Source organism: Mustelus asterias, chromosome 8 (assembly GCF_964213995.1).
Source record: "Mustelus asterias chromosome 8, sMusAst1.hap1.1, whole genome shotgun sequence".
Lineage (NCBI taxonomy): Eukaryota > Metazoa > Chordata > Chondrichthyes > Carcharhiniformes > Triakidae > Mustelus > Mustelus asterias.
This window is the reverse complement of record NC_135808.1, coordinates 58324139-58349411: the sequence shown is the minus strand read 5'-3', so window position 1 is coordinate 58349411 and position 25273 is coordinate 58324139. Positions and strand designations below refer to the sequence as shown.

Sequence of the window (25273 nt, the reverse complement as noted above, 5' to 3'; positions counted from 1 at the left end):
AGGATGTGGAAAAGATTAGGAGGTTTGGAATCACAAATAAGGTGGTCAAATGTACTGTTTAAGAGGAGGAACTTCTTTATATAAATAAATAATGAAGTTTAACAAAAACAGTAACTCAGCAGAGCAGGAATAACTATGAAAACAGGAGCACTAGTAAAACAGGTGTTGTTTACAGGTCACCTTCTTGCAAACCGAAAAGTCCATACATGCTCAGAACTATCAACAGACACCACAAGACAATTGCATAGGAGAAAGGATTATAAGAACAATCTGTACTCAACATGACACTCTTTATCACTGCCCATAATAATCCACCATTCCTAAAAATGACTTGAACTCAAATGTGTTTTAAAGGGGCTGGTACCTCCTTTATGGTTCTAACCTTATCTTCCATGGAGTTATCCTTGTGCATCTTCACGGTACCCCAGGTAGGCTATCTTGGTGGCTTGAAAAGTACATTTCTCCTCCTTGAGGTGTATTCCAGCCTCTTGAAGTCTCTTGGGCACCTCCCCAGTTAGCTAGGTGCTCGGATTCTGTCGATCCTGTTATAAAAACATCATCAAGGTATACTATAACTCGTAGCAGCCTTTGCAGCGCACTTTCCATTGTCCTTTGGAAAATAGCACATACTGACGACACACCAAAAGGCAGGCACGTATACTGGAAAAAGCTTTCAAGCTTGTTTATCATAACATGAGCTTGGAAAGCATGGTCTAATTCAAGTTGCTTATATGTGTGACTAATATCCAGTTTTGTATAAGATTGACCTCCAGCCATCTTTACATACAGGTCTTCAATATTCAGGATTAGATATTTATCCAAAGTGGCAGCCTGATTAACTGTTAACTTTGTAGTCCCCACAAATACAGACGGTCTTGTCTGGCTTCTATATGGGGACTATGGGTGCTACCCATTCCGCAAACTGAACTGGCTAGATTATGCCCAGTTCTTCTGATCTCATTAATTCAGTATCCATCTTTTCTCATAAGTCATATTGTACTGGTCATGCCCATTATTTTTATGGCTTCTCCTGTGAAAGTTAACTTTGCTGCAGTACCCTTTAAATTTAATGGCTGGACTCCTTTACTCAAGTACCAAAATGTGTTGACCTATCACAGTGGCAGATGCCCAGGTGTCTACTTCCATCTTAAGAGATTTTACATATACCAGGAGCATTACAGTAATGATATTCGATGTGACTTGCCCACTTTCACATTAAACAGGGAGTGAACATCTAAATCATTGGTGCTCGATTCTTCCGCATTATATACTTGTGATGTGTGGGATCCTTTGTATGGTTTGCTTTAGTTAAAAGACTTCATTTTAAGGTATTTCTGCCGATGTAACTAACTATGCTAAACTGTAAAGCTAACTTGGCCACATTTTAAAATTCAGCTAGGAATTCTGGGATGAGCTTAGAATTGACTGCATTTGAAGATGCGATGTCAGCAGAAATGATTCTTTTCATAAACAAGATTTCCACGTTCACACAGCTGCGAATTGTTTTTGAAAGTTATAGATCCTGCTTGTACCTGGTAATTTCGTAACACAGGTAAAAACTCATATATTGTAAGTAGCAATTATCTGTTTAGTTCAGTTGAGTTGAATTCTGTGCAAGTTCAAGATCAAGTCTGTATCGGGACCAGCTTTCTGGGCCCTTTCTCTTTCTCTCGCTTCGCTCTCTTTCCTCTTTTCCTCTCCAGTAAATCAGTCCCTTTCATTTCTGTTCTGTTAATGTTAATCAATAAAAGAAGTTCTGCTTAGGACTGGTTGTGCCTGCGTCTATCCTAAGAAGAGAACAGACCCTATTTAAGCTCCACATCAAGTAGACTTGACTTGCTTTTGCACTGATGCCTTAAGTGGCCTTTCCTGTTTCAGGTAAAAGCATTCAGCTTATTTATTGCTGCAGGATTCAAGGGAGTGGTTACTTCCACAAAGGTAACATTCTGGTTCAATCTTTGCTGATTGATTTCCTCTTCTAAATCTTCTTGTTTTATTTGTGGCTGAACTTGCTTTCCGCTTCACTTTTATATCTATGTTTTTGGTGCCACCTCTGACAGTCTATTCCCATCCGTATTGGTGAATGGTGCCATTTTGCACACTTTGTAACTCTTGTGCATCCTTTTCAGTGCTCTCCATTGCAAGTACTATCTCCAACGCTTGCTTAAAATTTATATCTGCTCCTGCTCGTAACTACTATTGAATAGCCTCATTATTCACCTCGCAGACTAATCTGTCCTGCAGCATATCATTCAAAGTGGCTCAAAGGTCACAGTGTTCCAAGATTTGCTTCAACTTGGCTATATAAGTTGCAATAGTTTCCCCTGTGTCTCTCCCCCTTGAATTGAACTTAAATCCCTGCAAATGACTGATGGTTTTGAATGAAAATTTACCAATTCAACAATCTCACTGAATGACTTGGAGTCGGGCGTGCATGGGGTTGTCAGACTGTGAATCAAATTGTCAGCCTGGGTCCCCCCCACATGCACTCAGGAGAATTGCCTTTCTCTTCCCCTCTTCCTCTATTCTGCTGGTCTGAAAGTCATAACCCAAACGTTCTATTTATTGTATCCAATCCTCCACAGAAGCATCAAAAGGATCTATCTGTCCAAATAGGGGCATTTTTATAGCTATACTTCTTTGTCTCAACTTCACCAGAAACTGTAAACTCACAGTTCGAGGCTCACCTTTACTCCTGTCATTCATGCCAAAGTTCTTGTTCACCAGTTTAGAGAAAAACAACATGTTTATTTACAGGTAAAGGCCATACAGCAGCTTGCAGCCTCGTGGCTGTCGCCAGATCCCGAGAAGGTTCCGGAGCAGAAACCCAAGCTCCCTGATTCATTCCCTGGGTCATGTGACCTTCACCCTGCAGATTAATCCTTAAAGGGACAATCACCACAGAGACTCTTATTTCCTTATATCAAATGCAATTTAACACATTTGTAGCCGTTGCTAAATCAATAGTATAATTTATACATCCTTGCAGGTTGATTTTAAATAGCACAGATTGTATTCAAATTGCAAAATGTCTCCTGAATGTATTATAGTGAAAACCACTGAACCTGCATCATTTATGTTCGCACATGTTTCACTTGTGGTCGAGTGTATGTTTTTGGCCGAACATCAGTCAAACATTATTTTAAATGCGTTAACTGCACAAAAATGATGATTTACCTCGAATTACAGAGATTAAGATCATGCTTTCCCCATTCATTTGCCCCATTGATATTTTAGCCATTATGGACTATTACATAGCACTTTGTGTAGTTAACTGCTGGCACTGCAAGCTCTCAGTACAATTACTAAAAGTATTACGTAGGTGCAGGTTATTCAGCCCAGCTGGTCAGTGCCAGGGTTTATACTCTGCAGGAGTCTCCTCCCAAGTACTTCAAGCTCATCAGCCTCTTTCGCACTGTGATTGAGACTATCCATTCAGCCGCCTTTGCCAGTCCCCTCTCTTCCCTCAATGAGCTCAACTTTCTTTTGGGCTCCTGTACCCAAACACTGAATCTTTACCTTAGATTCTCTCCAATCTCTACTCATGTCCTCGACCAGCTCATCTTTGTCCATGAGAACCACCTGCTGCAATAAAAGCAAAATACCGCGGATGCTGAAAATCTGAAATAAAAACAGAAAATACTGGATAACACTCAGCAGGTCTATCAGCATCTGTGGAGAGAGAAACAGGGTTAACGTTTTGAGTTCCTATGACACTCATGGACTCAAGATGAACTCTGTTTCTCAGAAACACTTCCTGCTCCGTTGGACCCTATTGCAATTACATTACTGACCACCCTCCTGGTTCTCGTGTTAGTTAGAATCTTTCTCCTCTGATTCTTAATGTATTTGTGAACTTTAGCCAAACAACGATCTGTTTGCTCAGCATGTTGGGAAACAATGTGGTAGACAGACCAAATTCTTTCAATACAATGGAGTATAGAAAGGCAGTTTCTCTTGTCTGTTTTGGATACGCAAAAGAAGTTTAATCAGAGGCCTGGAATGTATGGGAGTGAATTTGCTCTGGATAGCGAGGCCGGTGCAAGTCTCTCAAGCTGATAAAGGAGGCTCTGATTCGATGAAGAGAATGACTCCTTTCGCCAACTAAAATTCATAAGTGTTTGCTATTGCCTTGGATATATTGGATGTACATGGGTTAGGTTTCCTAGGTAACAGGGTAGGAACTTTGGGTGCAATAAGCTAATGATCTACTAATCTTGTTGACGGGTGGAACATTATTGGCACAGGTAATACTACGTAATTTTGTAATTGGACCCTCCAGTCTGGGTGACAAGACTGGGCGAAAGATTGAAGTGTTCAAGACAGTATATCAATTCTATGGGGGGAATTTTACCATTTTGAGTCTAAGTGCCGGATCTGGGCGTCAAATAGATCCGCGCCTGGAATCCTCTTTGCAGCACGCCCATACGTGTTTTGCCGGCTCTGGCCCGACCCGCACTGTGGCTGGGGCTTAGCGCTGGCGGACCGATCGGAGCTCTGAACTGCACATGCGCAGTTTCGAAAAAATCCGACAGAGCGCCCGGGTGCGAAAAAAAAAAGCAGAGAGTGGCTCTCTGACGTTCATCCTCTGGTCGGCCGGGGGGGGGGGGGGGGGGAGGGGGAGGGTGACGTCTGATCCTCTGGGTGGGGGGGAGGGAGGGGGTGTGACCGATCATCCCTGGTGGTTGGGGGGGGGGAGGGGGAGAGAGGGGGTGTGATGTCTCATCCTCTGGTTGGGCGGGGAGTCGGCTGCCAGTCTGCAGCCAATGCCTCCTGCCGGAATGGATGTGCGGCCATGCCATCCCACAAAACCTTCAGGATGAAGTGATTCCTTGCTAAGAAGATGAAACAGAACCGGCTGATTCCACAGTGGCCGATTCCACAGTGTAAAGGGAGACACCATCACTGGTACACTACCAGCCACAGTCATCTCTCCCGCTCTCGTGCCCCTGCAGGGAAGAGTAATCTGTGGCTGGTAGTGTACCAGTGATGGTGCCAGGAGGCATCGGCCGCAGACTGGCAGCCGACCACCCCCCCTGACCAGAGGATGAGACATCACACCCCCTCTCCTCCCACCCCCCCACCCCCAGAGGATGAGACGTCACCACCCCCCCCCCCCCCCCCCTTCACCACTCCCCAGGGGATGAGACGTCACACCCCCCCCTCCCCCCCCCTCCCTGCAAGGGGATGAGACATCACACCCCCTCTCCTCCCACCCCCCCAGAGGATGAGACGTCACACCCCCTCCCCCCCCCCCACCACTCCCCAGGGGATGAGACGTCACACACACACACACACACCCCCCCCCCCCCGCAAGGGGATGAGACGTCACACCCCCTCTCCTCCTCCCACCCCCCTCCCGCCCCGACCAGACGATGACCTGGGTCAGAGAGCCACAATGCGCCGTGGGTGGGCTGAGCTGAAACTTCTGCCCCTCACTGGGGAAGAGGGCCCACCTTCAGCAGCCACCAGTCAATCAGATTGGCTGGCAGCTCCAGCAATCCCAGCAGCGCCAAGATGTGAGTAGTGGACGCTGTTGGGACTGCAACTAGTCGCAAGAAGTATTCCTAATGGATCCCAGAGAAATGCACTTTCAGGGTATTGATTGGGGAATGTTTGGCCAGTCTAAGGGATGGGGGTGAGGGTGGAGGTGGTGGGTTTTAGAGAGGAGGCAGGCAGGAAGCAAAGGAGGCTGTCCCCAGTGTCAATAGGCACCCCCTCCACTATCCTGCCCCCCCCCCCCCCCCCCCCCCCCAGTCTTCCCCCCTTCCTTCTAAAAGCCTTTCAGCAATAATGGTCTGCCCACTTCCACCCAACTGCTCTTGCCAACTGTGTTATGGTGTGGGCAATGTATTACTGGTGTTAACTGGCTTGTCCACAAGTTCAGTTGACCCATTTTTAAATATGATGATCAGTGCAGCCAATTTCAGCACCCACCCACTTACAATGCTATGGGGGTGAGCTCTGGGATGGGCAGGAATGCAGTGGAGTGAGCACCCATCCTAATTTACCTGCCCCGCAACCCCCACCGAAATTACATTTTGCAGGGGCAGCTAAAATCCAGCCCATTGTATTTTTAATGTAACCACAGTGCACCCATTAAAAATTGTTTCTTTTTATCCTTCCTACTGGTGGTGGTGCATTGGAATGAGAATGAATTGTTTCACTGGAAGATTGGAACTGTAACAGATGATTGCGTTTAAGGAAAAGATAGATAGATAACTAAAGGAGGAAGGAATAAAAGGATATGTGGATCAGGTGAGGAGGCACATGTGGAGCTGAAACATCAGCATAAACCAGTTAAATCAATTTGCCTATTTTTGTCAAGTAAAATTCTGTGTAAGATATTGAATATCACAAACTTGAAGTTGGAATTGAAGTGAAATGGTGAAGAGGAGAATGTGGCTGGAATAGCTACAGGAGCTGAATTTTGGTTTTAGAATATTGGACCAGATTTTGCAGGCTAACTAATGATGAAGCTAAAAGTGTTCATTGTTTTTTTGTGTGCCAGTCGAAAGAAACTTCTGGTATTTGCACGTTGTCAGGTAACTGTGGAAATTGGGAAGTTGCTGTCTGATTTTCCTTAGTCATCCTGAAGCGATGCGATCAGAGTATCTCGCTAAGTGAGGTGGCATTGAAATACATTGAAAATGCGAGTTTCCCATAATTTTCATGTAGATATTCACTAAATTTGCTAAAACAAAATAAAGGTTGGGCTTGTCTATTTAGCTCAAGTACCCCTTTAATGGCATGCTGCATCTAGATTACCATCAAACAGTCTCTCTGGCATTGAAAATTAACTTTGACAAGTTTAATTCCTTCAGGTGCATGGAAGGTTTTTTATACTAAAACAATATTTAATTTTTCTTGCTGTAGCATTTACCTCACTCTTAATACAGCCTTTCGTTCCCTTTATTTCACTTTCTGTACCTGATTTGAAATTGAATAAAATTTTCTGTCATTTCCAGGGTTAAAATTTTGCACTGCTCATCAACCATCCTTCAACCTGATTGTTTAAAGAGATGCACAGTAGCTTGCCCTGATACCCTTTAGAGGATGCTGCAATGCTCAGATTGTCAACTGACAGTAACTTGCCTTGCAATATTACAATAGTCCATAGGATGGACAAGTACAAGTGTAAAAAACATTGTCACTCTCCATAAAATCCATCCCATTAACTTTTTCTTCACATTTGGGGTCCAATATGCTATTCCTGACATTTGTGTCGCTGGTAGTCATGATGTGGCGATGCCGACGTTGGACTGGGGTGAACACAGTAAGAGTTTTAACAACACCAGGTTAAAGTCCAACAGGTTTATTTGGTAGCAAATACCATTCGCTTTCGGAGCACTGCTCCTTCGTCAGATGGAGTGGAAATGTGCTCTCAAACAGGGCACAGAGACACAAAATCAAGTTACAGAATACTGATTAGAATGCGAATCCCTACAGCCAACCAGATCTTAAAGATACAGACAATGTGGGTGGAGGGAGCATTAAGCACAGGTTAAAGAGATGTGTATTGTCTCCAGACAGGACAGCCTGCAAGTCCAGGATCAAGCTGTGGGGGTTACTGATAATGTGACATAAATCCAACATCCCGGTTTAGGCCGTCCTCATGTATGCGAAACTTGGCTATCAGTTTCTGCTCAGCGACTCTGCGCTGTCGTGTGTCGTGAAGGCCGCCTTGGAGAACGCTTACCTGAAGATCAGAGGCTGAATGCCTGTGACCGCTGAAGTGCTCCCCCACAGGAAGAGAACAGTCTTGCCTGGTGATTGTCGAGCGGTGTTCATTCATCCGTTGTCGTAGCGTCTGCATGGTTTCCCCAATGTACCATGCCTCGGGACATCCTTTCCTGCAGCGTATCAGGTAGACAACGTTGGCCGAGTTGCAAGAGTAGGTACCGTGTACCTGGTAGATGGTGTTCTCACGTGAGATGATGGCATCCGTGTCGATGGTCTGGCACATCTTGCAGAGGTTGCTGTGGCAGGGTTGTGTGGTGTCGTGGCCACTGTTCTCCTGAAGGCTGGGTAGTTTACTGCGGACAATGGTCTGTTTGAGGTTGCACGGTTGTTTGAAGGCAAGAAGTGGGGGTGTGGGGATGGCCTTGGCGAGATGTTCATCTTCATCAATGACATGTTGAAGGCTCCGGAGGAGATGTCGTAGCTTCTCCGCTCCGGGGAAGTACTGGACGACGAAGGGTACTCTGTCCACCGTGTCCCGTGTTTGTCTTCTGAGGAGGTCGGTGCGGTTTTTCGCTGTGGCGCGTCGGAACTGTTGATCGATGAGTCGAGAGCCATATCCTGTTCTTATGAGGGCATCTTTCAGCATCTGGAGGTGTCTGTTGCGATCCTCCTCATCCGAGCAGATCCTGTGTATGCGGAGGGCTTGTCCGTAGGGGATGGCTTCTTTAACGTGTTTAGGGTGGAAGCTGGAGAAGTGGAGCATCGTGAGGTTATCTGTGGGCTTGCGGTACAGTGAGGTGCTGAGGTGACCGTCCTTAATGGAGGTGCGTGTGTCCAAGAATGCAACTGATTCCGGAGAGTAGTCCATGGTGAGTCTGATGGTGGGAAGGACCTTGTTGATGTCATCATATAGTTGTTTCAGTGATTGCTCACCATGACTCCAAAGGAAGAAAACGTCATCTTTGTATCTAGTGTATAGCATCCGTTGAAGGTCCTGTGCGGTGAAGAAGTCTATGTATCTAGTGTATAGATCTGTTTGGCTGTAGGGATTCGCATTGTAATTAGTATTCTGTAACTTGATTTTGTGTCTCTGTGCCCTGTTTGAGAGCACATTTCCACTCCATCTGATGAAGGAGCAGCGCTCCGAAAGCTAATGGCATTTGCTACCAAATAAACCTGTTGGACTTTAACCTGGTGTTGTTAAAACTCTTACTTTGTGTCACATCACAGTATATGAAATGAAGAAAGGACCAAAGTTTCTAATTTAGTTCCCTATCATCTAAATTTAGGACAGCATCCAGATGAACATCAGCTCTGGCTGAGGATTTAAACAGTCCAATTTGTGCAGGCACAGAATACTGAGAGACTTAGATCGAGTGGACATGGAGAGGATGTTTCCACTAGTGGGAAAGACTAGAACTCAAGGGCACAACCTCCAAGTGAAGGGACGCTCCTTTAAAACTGAGATGAGGAGGAATTTCTTCAGCCAGAGGGTGGTAAATCTGTGGAACTCATTGCCACAGAGGGCTGTGGAGGCCAGGTCATTGAGTGTCTTTAACACAGAGATAGATAGGTTCTTGATCAATAAGAGGATCAAGGGTTACGGGGAGAAGGCAGGAGTATAGGGATGAGAATAGTATCAACCATGATTGAATGGCAGAGCAGACTCAATGGCTGAATGGCCTAACTCTGCTCCTATATCTTATGGCCCTATGTCTGTCAGCGAATCAATGGATGAAAGCTTGTTCACATTTTGCCGCCTAGAGTTTAATCATCAAAATCCACATACAAAGAATGACCTCGTTGCTGTGGATGTAGGGTGTACACATATCGACACAGACATCAAGTTTCTACAAAGATGCATGTGTTTACCCCAGTCCAACGCCGGCATCTCCACATGATGTGGGGTGTATCAGTCATCAGAGCACTGTCCACTCCTATTTATTTGTTTATTTTTAATCTATTAACAGGATGTAGGCGTTGTTGGCCAGGCCAGCATTTACTAACCACCTCAAATTTCCCCTTCAGAAGATAGCGGTGAGCTACCATCTTGAACCGCTGCAGTCCATGTGGTGTAGGTGCACCCACAGTGCTGTTACAGAGGTGGAACCTGAATTCAGTAAAATATCTGGAATTAAAAGTCTAATAATATCCGTGAATCCATGGTTTTTCTGGTTTACTAATGTCGTTACAGGGAGGAAATCTGCCTTTCTTACCTGGTCTGGCCTACATGTGACTCCACATCCACAGCAATGTGGTTGACTTTTAAATACCTTCTGAAATGGACCAGTAAACCACTCAGTTGGATCAAACTATGGGTCTGTGACCGCAGGAAAGAAAGACAGAAATGTAGCTGGAGCAGAATAAGTGACACTTAAACGAAAGAGGGGAAAATGCAGCAATGGATACGAGGTTAAGAGGGAGTGGTATGGAGAGGTTGGGAGCATGAGAGAAAGAATGAATTAGAAAAGTGATTCTCAGGAGAATGGAAGATGCGTGAGTGAGTGCGGTGGGAGGAAAATTTTAAAAATCAGGTGAAAGAGTAAGAGAGAGGAGTGGAATGGAGGGGGGAGTGTGGGGAAAGAAGCAGGTGAGCCAGATGGAATGAGATGAGAGATTGGAACAAGAGAACCATGTGAGATGGAACGCGGAGAAATGGATGAGTTTGAAGCAGAAAAGGTAGGTGACCAAGATTGGAGCAGGAGAAAGGGAAACAAGTCGAGATTTGATTTGATTTATTATTGTCATATGTATTAGTATTCAGTGAATAGTATTGTTTCCTGCACGCTGTACAGACAAAGCATACCATACATAGAGAAGGAAATGAGAGGGTGCAGAATGTGGTGTTACAGTCATAGAATGATCAATTTAATTTGAGGTCGGTCCATTCAAAAGTCTGATGGCAGCAGGGAAGAAGTTGTTCTTGAATTGGTTGGTACGTGATCTCAGATTTTGTATCTTTTTCCTGATGGAAGAAGATGGAAGAGAAGGGTGCGTGGGGTCCTTGATTATTCTGGCTGCTTTTCCGAAGCAGCGGGAAGTGTAGACAGAGTCAATGGATGGGAGGCTGGTTTGCATGATAGACTGGGCTTCGTTCACGAACCTTTGTAGTTTCTTGCGGTCTTGGGCAGAGCAGGAGCCGTACCTAGCTGTGGTACATCTGGAAAGGATGCTTCCTGTAAAAGTGGTGAGAATCATAGCAGACTCCGAAGCCGAATTTCCTTCGGGGTTCAGAGAGGCACAGGAGAGAAGGGCCAACATACACGAATAATTGGAGTGCGAGAAAACGCAGGATACATTTGAGATTGCGATAGGTGGGATAAGTGAGAGAGACGAGTAGAGATCATCTTTATGTGGAACTGCAGTATCTCGCCTATAGGTGGCAGCTTTGTTCAAATTTAGTCAAACCACCTGAGATTCAGCAATCTGGAGAAAACAACTGTCAGCTGCCGCAAATCGACCTCAGCCCTTGCAGTGTGTCAGGTAGTGTGGTTAAATATAAGCAGAGCTTGTACTACTGTTGCATAAATGTGTCTTTGTTTCAAAAATAAAGCAACAGTTCTTGGTAGATAAGTTGCAGCTGCTGACGGTCCGCTAATGTTTGAGATTGGATGAAATGTAACTCTGCATTGATTACTTAACTGTTATTGATGCATTATTGTTCTCAGGTGGAGGTTGGAGGCTGTGGCCAATTTCTCATCGCAGTGTAAAAGCCAACCAAAGCAACACAATAGTCTAGTGTTGCATCAAAGGGAATTGCCAATGTATGAAGCATTGCAGTTTTTGCGTGATGCCTGTGCATATTGTTCTCATCAGGAGCACATGTGGAAAGCCCCACTAAACAGCAAATAACTTGCTCACTGTCGGATCAGGTCGTGCAAATCTTGCGAGCAGTTTACCAAGCCATTGATCTGCCATCACTCCTGTGCTGACTAACCGTCTGATAAGGTGGTGCCTGCTACTTTTAAGTCGAGCCAGTAGTGTGGCAAAGTCATGGGAACATAGCTTTATTCATTCACGGGATGTGAACGCCACTGGCAAGGCCAGCATTTATTGCCTGACCCTAATTGCCCTGGAGAAACTAGTGGTGAGCTGCCTTCTCAAACCCAGAGTAATAGGGAGGGAGATGCATGATTTTGACACAGCAGCAACACAGAAACAGCAAGACTGGATGGTGTACGATTGGGAGGGTAGCTTGTAGGAGGCGATGTGCCCGTGCACCTGCTACCCTTGTGCCGTCAGACCCTGGCTTTTGTAAGTGCATTACCTGGCAGGGGTGAAACCATGATCAGGCAGGTTGATGTCCCATGCTAGGGTAGGGTCAATGATCAGGGTAGCCAATGAAGTTTAACCGAAGCTTTGCCTGATGCAATTTTTCAGCCTTTTGGCTAAGATGAAATGTCAGATCAAACCCAAGATGGGGTGCAATGCCTCATCTTGTCAGCTTGGACCTTGTTTGTCTCTCCTGTGGAGACCATGAATTGGATTCAATTTGAATTTGGCTTTTGGATGGAATAAAAATTTACGATGTGGAGATGCCGGCATTGGACTGGGGTAAACACAGTAAGAAGTTTAACAACACCAGGTTAAAGTCCAACAGGTTTATTTGGTAGCAAAAGCCACACAAGCTTTCGGAGCTCCAAGCCCCTTCTTCAGGTGAGTGGGAATTCTGTTCACAAACAGGGCATATAAAGACAGACTCAATTTACATGAATAATGGTTGGAATGCGAATACTTACAACTAATCAAGTCTTTAAGAAACAAAACAACGTGAGCAGAGAGAGCATCAAGACAGGCTAAAAAGATGTGTATTGTCTCCAGACAAGACAGCCAGTGAAACTCTGCAGGTCCAGGCAACTGTGGGGGTTACAAATAGTGTGACATGAACCCAATATCCCGGTTGAGGCCGTCCTCGTGTGTGCGGAACTTGGCTATCAGTTTTAGTAAACTTTAGTTGTATAAAAATTTACAACAGAGGCTACGAGATAGCAGAGTGGTGCAGGAATCTGGTTCAGCCATGCCCTCCCAAGTACATAAAGGACCTGACTGCTGCGATCAGCAAACACAGCATGGCGTTGGGTGACAGCAGTCTGGAACATAGCCTTAAGGGTAAGGCAGCTGATGGAGTTAATGAGACGCAGGTACTGGGCCCAGGAGCTGCTGACATATCAAGAGTTTATGAGACACTAGTATATCCAGAGTTAACAAGATGCTGACATGGAGTGAATACACAGTGATAAATAAGAGTCCATGACACATTTACTAGTTACAAGTTGATAGTGGAATGATTTAAAATGGTTTTCCACAGAATCAATAAATTGCTTGGATATCCAGCTCCCCTGCTGTAAAATGAACAATGTGGTTCATCGCTCACCGTGGCATGTTAATGTGTGAATCAGTCTTAATTGTAATGTGTGCTCATGTGTGAATGTGTTATTTATGTATGGGGAGTTAAGGATAGTTAAATATTTGTGTGTTTGTTAATCTGTGTGTTTATATCTGCAAGGATGTGTGTGTATGTCTGAGTGTCTGTGGTTATTTGCTGCTCTTAGTAAATGAGATATGAATCTTCATGAGCTTGAATGAGACTCAATATGTGGATTAAATATCTATTTGGATGGGCAACTGTACTATATGTGCACTGACATTGATCTATGGACGGATTAGATTTGTGATTGAAAGTAAGGTTAAGAGATCCCTTTGCCAAACATGGCCAGGTGTCACCCAGAATTTGCTGTCGCTTGCCACTTCAATTCTCTGCCCCATTCCCACTTTGACCTCTATGTCGTTGGGCTTCTGTCCCAATGAAACTTAACACAAACTCCAGGAATATTACTTTTCATTTGGTACTTTTCAAACCTCTAGCCTTAATTCTGACTTTAAAATTCAGACTTTAATCCCTTCTGTTTTCTTTTTGGCAGTAGGCACTGGCACAGCAGAGTAGACATGCCAATGTTTTGGGGGAGGCAAAGCTTGGCGCCAGGGGTGGGGTCCCTCCACCCAGCCTTTTGGAACACTGAGCTGGCAGTGTTGCCTGAATCCTGGGTGCCAACCCATTTCTACCTTCCATTAGATGCCTGGGCTGATGATGTCTGCTCCACTTTGCTGGCTTTTTGTGCTTCATGTTCTATTTAACTATTCCCCTTCAGCCCTTCTCTCACACTTGGGGTGGAACTTTCCTGTCCTGCCTGCCACAGCAATGGTAGCGGGCAGGGGGCTGACCGTGCAAAGGTCCGATGACTTTGGGTGGGATTTTCCGGTCTTCGAGCAAGCGCGGCTGGAAAATCCCGCCCTCGGTCTTTTAAGTGTCCTTTATTTCTTTGCTTTCTATCATCATTTTCCTGCATGTAGCATTTCAGTCATTTACCTATTTCCTGTTCCACACTTCACATAATGCTGGCCATCCTCTGTCATTTCTTTCTGTGTATGGTTGTTAGGTATTAACACCACCCCCTGCCCCCGCCACACCTCTCCATCAACTACTCCCACATCACCAACACCCACTTCTACCTTTTCTTATTCTGCTCCTTTTTAAAGTGCAATCACTTGTGATATCTGCCAGTTCTGAGAAAAAGGATGAGATTTTACACCTGCCTCACTCTGCGCTTCCCTGATTCAGCCCCCCCCCCCCCGCCCTCCTCCCCCCACAACCCCACATTGCTGAGCCTGTAGCCTGGCCCTGGCGAACTCTACTCACCTCCTAATCTGTCTCTAGTGATGATCACCATTGGGAACTGGCTGCTGTACCAGCAGAGGCCATACTCCCAATGGTGCCACTGGGACTAGCCATTTGGTTAGCTGGTAGTTCGCGGAGGCAGAGTTCTTCTAAAATGGGGGGCTGAAGCCTCACTCTGAGCCAATTACTACCCTGATTGCCTTAAACTCAGCTCAGGAATTGCTGGCCATGTAGAGGCGAGCTCACCACCAACTTTTCAGTGGAAGCTTTTGGCCCTCAGCTCCACATAAAGATTCCCCCCCCCGATGTTCTCATTTCACCTTCAATGCTGGTAGTCATCCACTGTTAGCAGCTGGATCTTGCAGCAAATATCTTCAATTTGGGGGACTGATTGTTTGTTTTCTAACCTGTCAATGATAAATGTTGTGGAACTTGCTGCTACTTAGTGCAGCTGAAGTGAATAACATAAACTTTAAAATGAAGCTTGGTAAGCTCATAAGAGGGAAAGGAATTGAAGGATCTTTTGATAGAATTAGAAGAAGTAGGGTGGGATAAGGTTGATGTGAAGCACAAACTCCAGCATGAGCCATTTGGGCTGAATGGCTTGTTTCTCTGCTGTAAATTCTACACAATTGCATCACCCACCCTGCTGCTTTCCCACTCAGTCTACTGTTGTGGTGCAGACAGTTGGGTTATAGCACAACACCAGTATTGGGTTATAGTTTGGATGGGTCCTGTGGTTTATTGCCCGACCACCTTAAGAAAGGATTGTATAAAACATAACTGATATGAGATATTGAAGCAACTCCTGTACTTCAATGCCCTGCCATTATAATATTTACAGCTCTGAAGTTAATCACAATTCCCCATGTTTTTATCAGTCAGTGAAAAATGGAGCGTTCAATGGTTTGTTTCACCTGTGCTTGATTGTGCTTGCCTAAAAGGCCTTGGGTAATCTTAAATTGCTGAACTATTTCTCATAGATTTTTTTGAAGAGCAGAAAGCTGTGCACATCAATGAATTGGGCAAGATTTCTGCTCTTCTCCAGCCCCCTCTGCCTCCCCCTTCGCTCCCCGTAACTCCTTGGTGTACACTTTGATACCTTGAATGTGAAAACACTGGATCCCCTTAAAATAAAACTTGATTTCTGGTCATGACCTTCATATTAATTTGTTGTCATCGCTGTGAAGATAATCTTCAGTAGAGAATACTTAACTGAGCCATGCCGGGTGATATCTCTGCTGTTGCTTGATAGATAAAATCAGCTTTGTGATCTATGGACTTATCACTCAGACAAAATTGCTTTTTATTCTTCACCATCTTTCTCTTTGCAGAATCAGTGCTGAGTTTTGTAGATGACATTGCCTCTGGATCCAAGACTCCCTGTGTGATGTTGGGAAAAGTTCCAGACAAGGTGTCCAACTCGATATCTTTGATAATCAGATGCCTGGAGCCAGACACTACGTATATGTAAGTAGATACATAACACATTCAAACAAACATTTGTTTTATAAGGACAATCTGAGAGAGAAGGGGAGAAGACTATATGTTGCACCGTAACTAGCTGCTAAATGATTAGCGTTCACCTCTTTCATTTCTAACACTGGAATTCAAAGGCTGCCCAGAATGATGGGATGAAAATCATCTTCAAACTGTTAGTTTTAAAGATTTTATATGGAGTCATTCTAGTTTTCTCAACAGGCACCGTGGCAGAATGGGCCTCTTGCTGCTAAATTGCTAGTCATTCCCAAAAAAAGGCCATTGGAAGAACCAATGTGGGAAATGTAAAATGTCAGCGTTACAAAGCTTATTCTTCTGAGTTTAGGCCTTGAGTTTAGGAGGGTAGTCGGGGGTTCTAGTGGGGAGTCAGAACCATAGTTACGCAAGAGTTAGAAGTGGTTTGAATCCTTTTAACTTTTCCTGGGCAACAATTCTTCCAGGAGAGAGGGAGCCATTCGAAATCTCTGATTTGTTTCGGATAGTTCCAGGTGCTTATCGGAAGTTGAAGCTTCCCAGGAAATTTCAGAGCTGTTCTTATGTTATGAAGCCCAACAGTTGTTTTCTATTTTGGCATTAGTGTGAGGATAAGGTGTTTCACTCCAGGTGTGATTCTATTGACACACTAGGAAGTTTTTGCCTAAACAAACTTTATTTAACAATACAATCTAACTTTAATGAATGAATTAGCTTAACTTTACAAAATGAAATACTTAAACGTGACAAGATACAATTCTTAACTGCTAACCTATTTCTATTTGTTCTGATTCAAGCAATATTCCTCTTATAGACTTATACTCCTCTTCAAAATAAGTTAGCAAAAAACACATATTTTTACTTGTTTGCAGCCCTAGAGCCTTTCAACACTTCTGGAGAGAGAAACAGAGAGACACCTGTCTTCTGACACACAAATAGCAGCATTGAGAGAGAGAGATCTTCTTTCAAGATCAGGCAGAAACTGTTCTCATTAGCACAAGATTCTGTCTCTTATCAATAAACTTAATCAAACCTTATTCTGAAAACCCAGGGGAAAAAACAAAATAAACAAAAATGTATTTACTCAACTTAAAACAAACACCTGATTAGCAAAGATCAATTATTAGTCTGCATTCTCAGCATTTGAGCTACCTGATGCAGACAAATTGACACCATGTAAACCAGAGCTGAATTTAAACATACCCCCACAGGAAACATGATATGAAAATATTTGTGAAAGATACAGTATCATCACAGTATGATCTGGAAAAGAACATTACATCAGATTTCAATTTGACCTGGTCTATCCCAGAGCAATAGGGCATAATAATACAATTGGAATTTGATCAGTGAGAAGTAATATCAAGAAGAATTCTTTTTCGACACAAAGGGTAGTGCAATCTGGAACTAAAAGCTGTACATGCTGGTGTTAATTGGAGCTTTCAAGGCCGTGTCTAATCATTTATTTTCAGTTAAGGCATATGGAGCAAAGCTGGGAAATTGGAGTTGAGATACGAATCTAGCATAGCGGTTGACCACGTTTGAAGGGTATTCCTATTATTATGAACTTGATTGGTTTGCTAAGGAGCTGAGACACTTGCATTTTCCATATTATTATTGCATTTACATTGGACACAATCCTGTGCACCCCAGAAATCAGTGGCTGGATTTTATGGCTGCCTTTGAATAATGGCCGCTCCACGGCGACAACATATTCCAGACAGGTGAAACAAGCTGACGATCAGACCTTCCGTCCCGCAGTGAGAGGAAGCGCTGCCCTCACAATCTGATTGGTTGGCAGCTTTAGCAGTCTCAGCAGCACCAGATCTCAGTAGTGGGTGCTACTGGAACTGCAGGGAGGCCCATGGAGATTGAGAATGGACACCAGACCCACGTCCTGGGCTTTTAGAACAGATTTGGGCACCCTAGGGAGGTAGGTGAGATGGTGGGGCAGGTTGGGGGTTTTAGAAGTCAGGTGGGAAAGCACAAAGGGGGAGGTTCCCTCAATATGCATGGGGCACCCCCACAAAAGATGTGCCCTCCTTTACTTGCCATCTTTTTAACAATGTTGTTTAAAAAAAGGCCTTCCCACTCTCGATCACCTGTCATGAGCCAGCGTGTTATGGTAGTGGTATCTGATGGAGGAGAAATGGGTAATCTATCATTGCAGTCTTATAAGAAGTGGGCAATAATTGGCCACTTAAAGCACACACTAGGCCTAAGGGTGGCTTAGTGGGTGCCATAGCCGCCTAAGAAACTAGATCAGGAGTGGGCGGGAATGTGGTGGGCTAGCCACTCAACATGTTTTACATGCCCCAACCCCTCCCCCCACCACAATGCCCACTGAGAAAACAACCAGGAAGGGACATAAAATCCTGCCCCGGGATACCTCACACAATATAGATTTCCATTTCCATCACTGCCTCTTCCTGAGACAGCCGACCTGTCAGCTTGCCTTGCCTGTCCAAGTCATGATGTCTCAACTTAAACCAGTATCTATTCATTAAGTGGTGGAGTGCTATGTTGTGCTCACTAGCCTCTCCAGATATTGAGATCTTGAATGACTGTCATGTCTGCTTCTGTGTATGCCTGAGGATATGACTAAAGATCAACCAAGGGACATGTGCGTCACTTGGTGACCATAGCAGGGGCGGGGAGAGGGGCACAGGGAGCCACCAAGTCTTGTGATGGGTGTTATAATGTAACCAATGATAACTTTGATAACCTTGGAATCTGTCTCATCAATTTCCTATGTAATTGTCGTAAGACTTTCTTATATTCTAATCCCCTTGCAACAAATGCTAACCTATCATTTGCCTTCCTAATTAATTGTTGTAACTGCATGATACCATTCTGCAATTCACATGGAGGTATCTGACAGCAAAGATTAACATTTTTATGTTGTGATGATCCTGGACCAGGCCCCCAGGTTCCTGCTAAGATCCAGTTCGGGACTGGTGTCACGATCTTTGGTTAGACCCCAGGAAATGGGAGGAGATCCAATTCGGGATCGATAATGTTTTGATAAAGGTTGAGGTTCAAACCAGCAGCTTAAAACTACAAGATTTCAAGGGTTTTAAATGAACAAAACCAAACTTTCCCATACAGTTCAGAAAGCTAAAACCATTTACAATATCTAACTTATACTCTAACATTCAAGATAAATATGAATACATGTGAATTAACAAGGAAACTATGGTTGAACATATCATACTGCACAATAAATGGCAGATGGATTCCATGGATTCTCTGCAACCACGCAGACATCGTAACACTGTGAATCAACCAATCTTGTTGAAATTCTATCTCTCTCACTAAGGATTCCAGTCTTCACCTTCAAAGATCTCTCTTTGGAATATTCTCCAAAAGTGACTCCAACTCAGATGGCATCAATGATGGCCATCTCATAGGGTTTCAGTCTTGTCCCCTGAGACTCCATTCCCCTGAATTCCTGAATATACGCTTAAGCACCAACTTCCAAGCTTATGCATGCGCGAGTCATAAAGGCAACTGGCCACTTAAATCACCAGCTGCCTCCACTGAAGTGGGATTTTGAAATGCCAGGAGTGTGAAACACAGGATGTACAGTTGAGGCAAGAGGGTCTGAACTCGAATAACCACAGTACCCCTTTGGAGAGGTAGGGTACCCATTTGAATAGGATTCCAGGACACCTTTAGGAGAGGTAAGGCACCCTTCAGGATTGTTAAAAGTGAACATAATCATGTACCTTTTATGCAAATAATTCGTTGGAGCTGTCAGAGAAATGTTCAACTGTCAAGTAACTGTAAAAGAGCTGTTCTGCTATCAAATAACTATCAAAGCTTTCCAGGAAGTGTCAAAGATATCAAAGTTGTTCAGGAGATATTAAAGTTGTCAAAGCTGTCTAGGAAGTGTACTGTCAAAGTTGTCAAAACTGTCAAGGCTGTCCAGGAAGTGTAAAAACTATCAAGGAACTATCCAAGGATACTCGGTGAGTAGCATGTTGGTGGTAAGGGAAAATGGTGGGTGGATGGGGACATAGGTTGGCATGATTTGGCACTAAGTTAGCACTAAGTTGGTATAAGTGATATGGGGACAATTGCAGTCGGGTGGAGGGGCACTAAGTTGGCATAGGGGACATGAGTAGGCAATTGGAATGCAAGGGGTCATGGAGTGGGTCGGGGCATGGGATAGCATAGGTTTGCATGGATGGGCCATCAGGAGTGTGCGGGAGATGGGGAGTGGTGGTTGAGGGTGAGGGCTGGAGAGATGTTTCTATTTCATTATTTTTAAATTTATTTAAACACATTGCCAGAGTACAGGGGCAGGCCTTGCGTCAGACCCACCTCTGCACCCGTCGTTCACAGTCGTTCCTCTGATTGCCTGCCCTGACTCCCATTTCAGCCCGCCTGTCCTCCCCCTGCCAAATATCTCACCTGTGAGTGGCCATTTTTAAAGGTCACAGGCATGAAATCTGGACCATTCTCTTTCCTTGAAGGAACAATGTAATTGAACAAACTACATCAAGGCTACTCACTCAAACCTTCGCAAATCTATATATTCCTCTATGCCTCAGGGATGCTCGTTACGTAGCAAGAAAAGTTCCCGGCTGATCTCTGAAACAGAAAATCGCAGGCACTAGCTATAATAGCTCCCTTGTTTGCTTCACTTCCAAATTAATTACTTTTATCATGGCATAAATTTGGGTGTGATGGTGACAAAATGGTTATGTCACTGGGCTAGTTATCTCCCAAGATCTAATAATCCCTCTGGATCTAGTAATCCAGATGAATGCTCTGGGGACATGTGTTCAAACATTACCTCAACTGCCGGTGGAATTTAAATGCGATAAATGAATCTGGACTATAAAGCTAAGCCAGGATTTTATAGACTCGTCACAGGGCGTCTCCCGTCAGTGGATGCGGCGGCCTTTAAACTCCTGTTTATTTCAGCGCTCACGTAATATCCCACTGGGCAGGAGGGGCTGTAAAATCCTGGCCCTAGCCTCAGTAAATGGGGGTTAGGCAACTATCATCAACTGATGTGAAACCCCATTGGATTCACAAATGTCGTCTGGGGAAGGGAATCTGGCCTAGATGTGACTCCAAACCCATGACTGAAATGGCTGAGCGAGGTAATCAGTACAAGGGCAATTAAGGAATGGGCAACAAATGATCTGGCTTGCCAGCACTGTCCACGTCCCTTAAAAGAATAAAGAAAACAGAATACAAACTGTCCTTCTTTCCCCAAGTTACACCCCTCTGCTGCCATGACTGCTCCATCACAGTGAGCACTCCCCTGAACCTCCTCAATTCAGGAGAGTCACACCAGACAAGAAAGAAAGTGAATCAAAGGCCTTCAAGCTCCTGGCCATGATCCTGGACCCCAGACTTAATAAAACCCGGGACAAGTACTTTGAGACCAAACCATGGTTCAAATGAACTCCGCCCACCCCCCACAACCCCAGGATAAGAAGATTTCTTGTCCAAAAGGGGTTCAGATTGTGTGAACCAATTTTTTTTTTAATGTGCCTTTTCACAAATGTTTCAATGGAGTTCTTGCAGTGAGATTCCCTCTTTAAAAACGGCTGTGTGGTGATTTTGATGGTTTGACTTGCTCTTTTTTGTTTAAAATAACACTGTTGGTTTAGCTTCCTCTTTAACAAAGCGTCCTGATGGCAAAACTGTCTTTAACCCATTTCGTAAAATGCTTTCATGTTGGAGCAGAAATGTTGACGCCATTCTTATCTTACTTATGTAACGTGGTCTGGGACATTTTCAGCAAATGATCTCATCAAACATGGTTTTGTAAAGATTGGAAAGATATCAACTTTGAAGGTCGTGACAACTTTGAAGTTTATTCTGCAATTTGGGTAGATCTGATTCTAATTCCCAATGGAGAATAGTGTTGCTCTCAACTGAGGAGTATGATTTCATCTCTGCCAGGGCTTCATTTTGACTGTCGGATCAATAATTGTTATAAATGGATCCTAATGATTGATGATCTAATCATCTTGCTGCTTTAATTTATTAATGAGATTAGCATCGAAACAATGAGTCATATGGTTAACTGTAAAATAATACAGTACATCAGTGTTCCAGCCATCCAGCTAAGCTAAACATTTCAATATGATTATTTCACAATACTTACTTTTGTCTTTATCTCATGTTTTTAGCTCCTCCAGGGCAAAGTAAATTGAATTTTACCTTCCACAAGTCAATTCTCTCTGAAACCAAATGCATCTGGGACATAAATTCTCCTGCCATATCTAGAAGCAACTGATTGCCCGAGTGCCTCCCTCACAGTTGTGGATCTTTGATCCTTCCTCATTTCAATCACTGTTACTCTGCCATGACCTTGCCTGTGCCCTTCAGTTTTGCTTTGATTAAATTTGATTTTTTGGGACACAGAGAAAAGTATTATTTCTTACGTGCTTTACATGCCGTTCATAGAGTACATAGGGGAGAAGGAGAGAGCGCAGAATATAGTGTTACAGTTACAGCTAGGGTGTAGAGAAATATCAGTTTAATATAAGGTAGGTCCATTCAAAAGTCTGATGGCAGCAGGGAAGAGTTTTTCTTGAGTCAGTTGGTACATGATCTCAGACTTTTGTATCTTTTTTCCGATGAAAGAAGGTGGACGAGAGTATGTCCGGGATGCGTGGGGTCCTTGATTATGCTGGCTGCTTTTCGAGGCAGCGGGAAGAGTAAACAGAGTCAGTGGTTGGGAGGCTGGTTTGTGTGATGGGCTGGGCTATGTTCACAACCCTTTGGTGTTTCTTGCAGACTTGGTCTGAGAAAGAGCCTTACCAAGCTGTGATACATCTGGAAAGGATGCTTTCTATGGTGCATCTGTGAAAGTTGGTGAGAGTCGTAGCGGACATGCCAAATTTCCTAAGCCTCCTGAGAAAGTAGAGGCATTTCTTAGCTATAACGTTAGCGTGGAGGGACTAGGACAGGTTGTTGGTGATCTGGATAACTAGAAACTTACTTGTGCTTTGTTTGGGTTTTCAACTTGCCAGTTCCACATGTCCTGTGCAACATGTAACGCCTCCTCAACACATCCCCACCATGTTTTGAAATGAAGACTATTCACAGAGTCCATTGCTTTACAGGACAAGACAACTGTCAACCTTCTCTTCATCCTACAGCATACAAACATTCAAAACCCAAGTTCAATGTCAGCTAATCACAGACTTTTGCTTTATTTTATGTTCTCTTTTATTCTTTCTGAACTTGATGCTGTTTTACCTGTAACAGAGAATGAACCAGATTTTATAAATGGATTAAACGGTCTTAGAATAACAGCAGTATGTCAATCTAGGAGCTTGTACTGTCACCCATCAACTTTCCCTTTCAAATTAAGCTTATTTAAATGGTACAATAGCTATCATTAACTTTACTTTGCTAGTTTGAATCTGTTAATGTTTTTGAAAGCCTTATTAAAGCTGTTAAAAATATATCCTGGGTTTAAATGTAACTACAGTTCAGTTGCCCTCATCTCTCTTCTTACAACCAGTAACATTCGCGCCACAAATGCCAGGCGTTGACCAACTCCAGCAAGACAGAATCTAGCCTTATCCCCTAAAGATGTAATGCTATTCCCATTGCTGATTCCCCCACTATCAACATCCTGGGGGTTACCATTGACCAGAAACTGAAGTGGACCAGCCATATAAATACCGTGCAGGTTAGAGATGGAAATTCTGCAGCAAGTAGCTCACCTCATGACTCCACAAAGCCTGTCTGCGAGGCGCAAGTCAGGAGTGTGTTGAAATGTTCTCTACTTGCCTGGATGAGTGCAGCTCCAACAACATTCAAGAAGCTCAACACCATCCAGGACAAAGCAGCCTACTTGATTGGGACCCCAATCATCACCTTCAACATTCACTCCCATCACCATCGATGCCCAGTGGCAGCAGTGTGCACCATCTACTAGATAAGAACATAAGAACATAAGAAATAGGAGCAGGAGTAGGCCATCTGGCCCTTTGAGCCTGCCCCGCCATTCAACAAGATCATGGCTGATCTGAAGCGAATCAGTTCCACTTACCCGCCTGCTCCCCATAACCCCTAATTCCCTTATCGATCAGAAAACTATCTACCCGTGATTTAAACATATTCAACGAGGAAGCCTCCACCACTTCAATGGGCAGAGAATTCCAGAGATTCACTACCCTCTGAGAGAAGAAGTTCCCCCTCAACTCTGTTCTGAACCGGCCCCCCCTTATTTTGAGGCTGTGCCCTCTAGTTCTGGTTTCCCTTCTAAGTGGAAAGAATCTCTCCACCTCTACCCTATCCAGCCCCTTCATTATCTTATATGTCTCTATAAGATCACCCCTCAGATGTACTGCAACAACTCACCAAGGCTCCTTTGACAGCACCTTCCAAACCCTCTACCATCTAGAAGTTCAAGGGCAGCGGACGCATGGGAGCACCATCACCTCCATGTTCGCCTCCAAGCCACTCATCAACCTGACTTGGAATTATATCATTGCTCCTTCACTGGGTTAAAATCCTGGAACTCCCTCCCTAACAGCACTGTGGGTGCACTTACACCACATGGACTGCTGTGGCTTCCATAAGGTGGCTTAGCTGCACTTTCTGAGGGCATTTAAGGATGGGCAATAAATGCTGATCTAGCCAGTGACCCCTACATACCATGAGCAAATAAAAAGAAAGATCAGCATTGACTCAAATAAAAGCAGTAAATACTGCAAATGGTGGAGATCTGAATTACAATCTGGAAGAAGACGAATGCTACTCTGAAGAATATTTCTCTGGAAACATTGAGGGTGATTTCCTGGCTCTTCCTGCTGATGGGATCTTCTCGTTTCACCAATGGAGACCATCCACCACGGGTTTGGGGAGCTGACAGGAATTAATGGGAAATCCCATTGGCAGCGCTGGCATCAGAAGATCCCACCACCAGGCAATCATAGAATTCCTACAGTGCAGATGGAGGCCATTTGGCCCATCAAGCCTGCAGCGATCCCACCCCGGCACTACCCTGTAACCTCACGTATTTAACCTGCTAGCCCCCCCTGACACTAAGGGGCAATTTAGCATAATCAATCAACCTCGCCCGAACATCTTTGGAGTGTGGGAGGAAACCGAAGTACCCGGAGAAAATCCATGCGGACCACAGGGAGAATGTGCAAACTCCACACAAGCAGTGACCTGGGGCAAGAATTGATTTGATTTGATTTATTATTGTCACGTGTATTAGCATACAGTGAAAAGTATTGTTTCTTGCACGCTATACAGACAGAGCATACTGTTCATAGAGAAGGAAACGAGCGAATGCAGAATGTAGTATCACAGTCATAGTTAGGGTGTAGAGAATGATCAGTTGAACCATGGTCCCCAGCACTGAGGCAACAGTGCTAACCCGCTGTGCTATTGTGCTTGGCAGTGGCATGCCCCTCCTGCCATTGAGAACAGGGACACAGAGGGGAGGGG

The 25273-nt window shown here is 44.3% G+C and overlaps 1 protein-coding gene across 1 annotated transcript in view; it reads left to right on the top strand.

Moving 5' to 3' along the window:
* The window catches only part of astn1 (astrotactin 1), a 2581734-nt gene that overhangs the window by 2518232 nt on the left and 38229 nt on the right, over positions 1-25273 (top strand). Inside the window, exon 23 of the mRNA XM_078219174.1 lies at positions 15694-15829. Coding sequence (XP_078075300.1) covers positions 15694-15829 — 136 coding nt within the window. The remainder of the gene's footprint in view (positions 1-15693; positions 15830-25273) is intronic.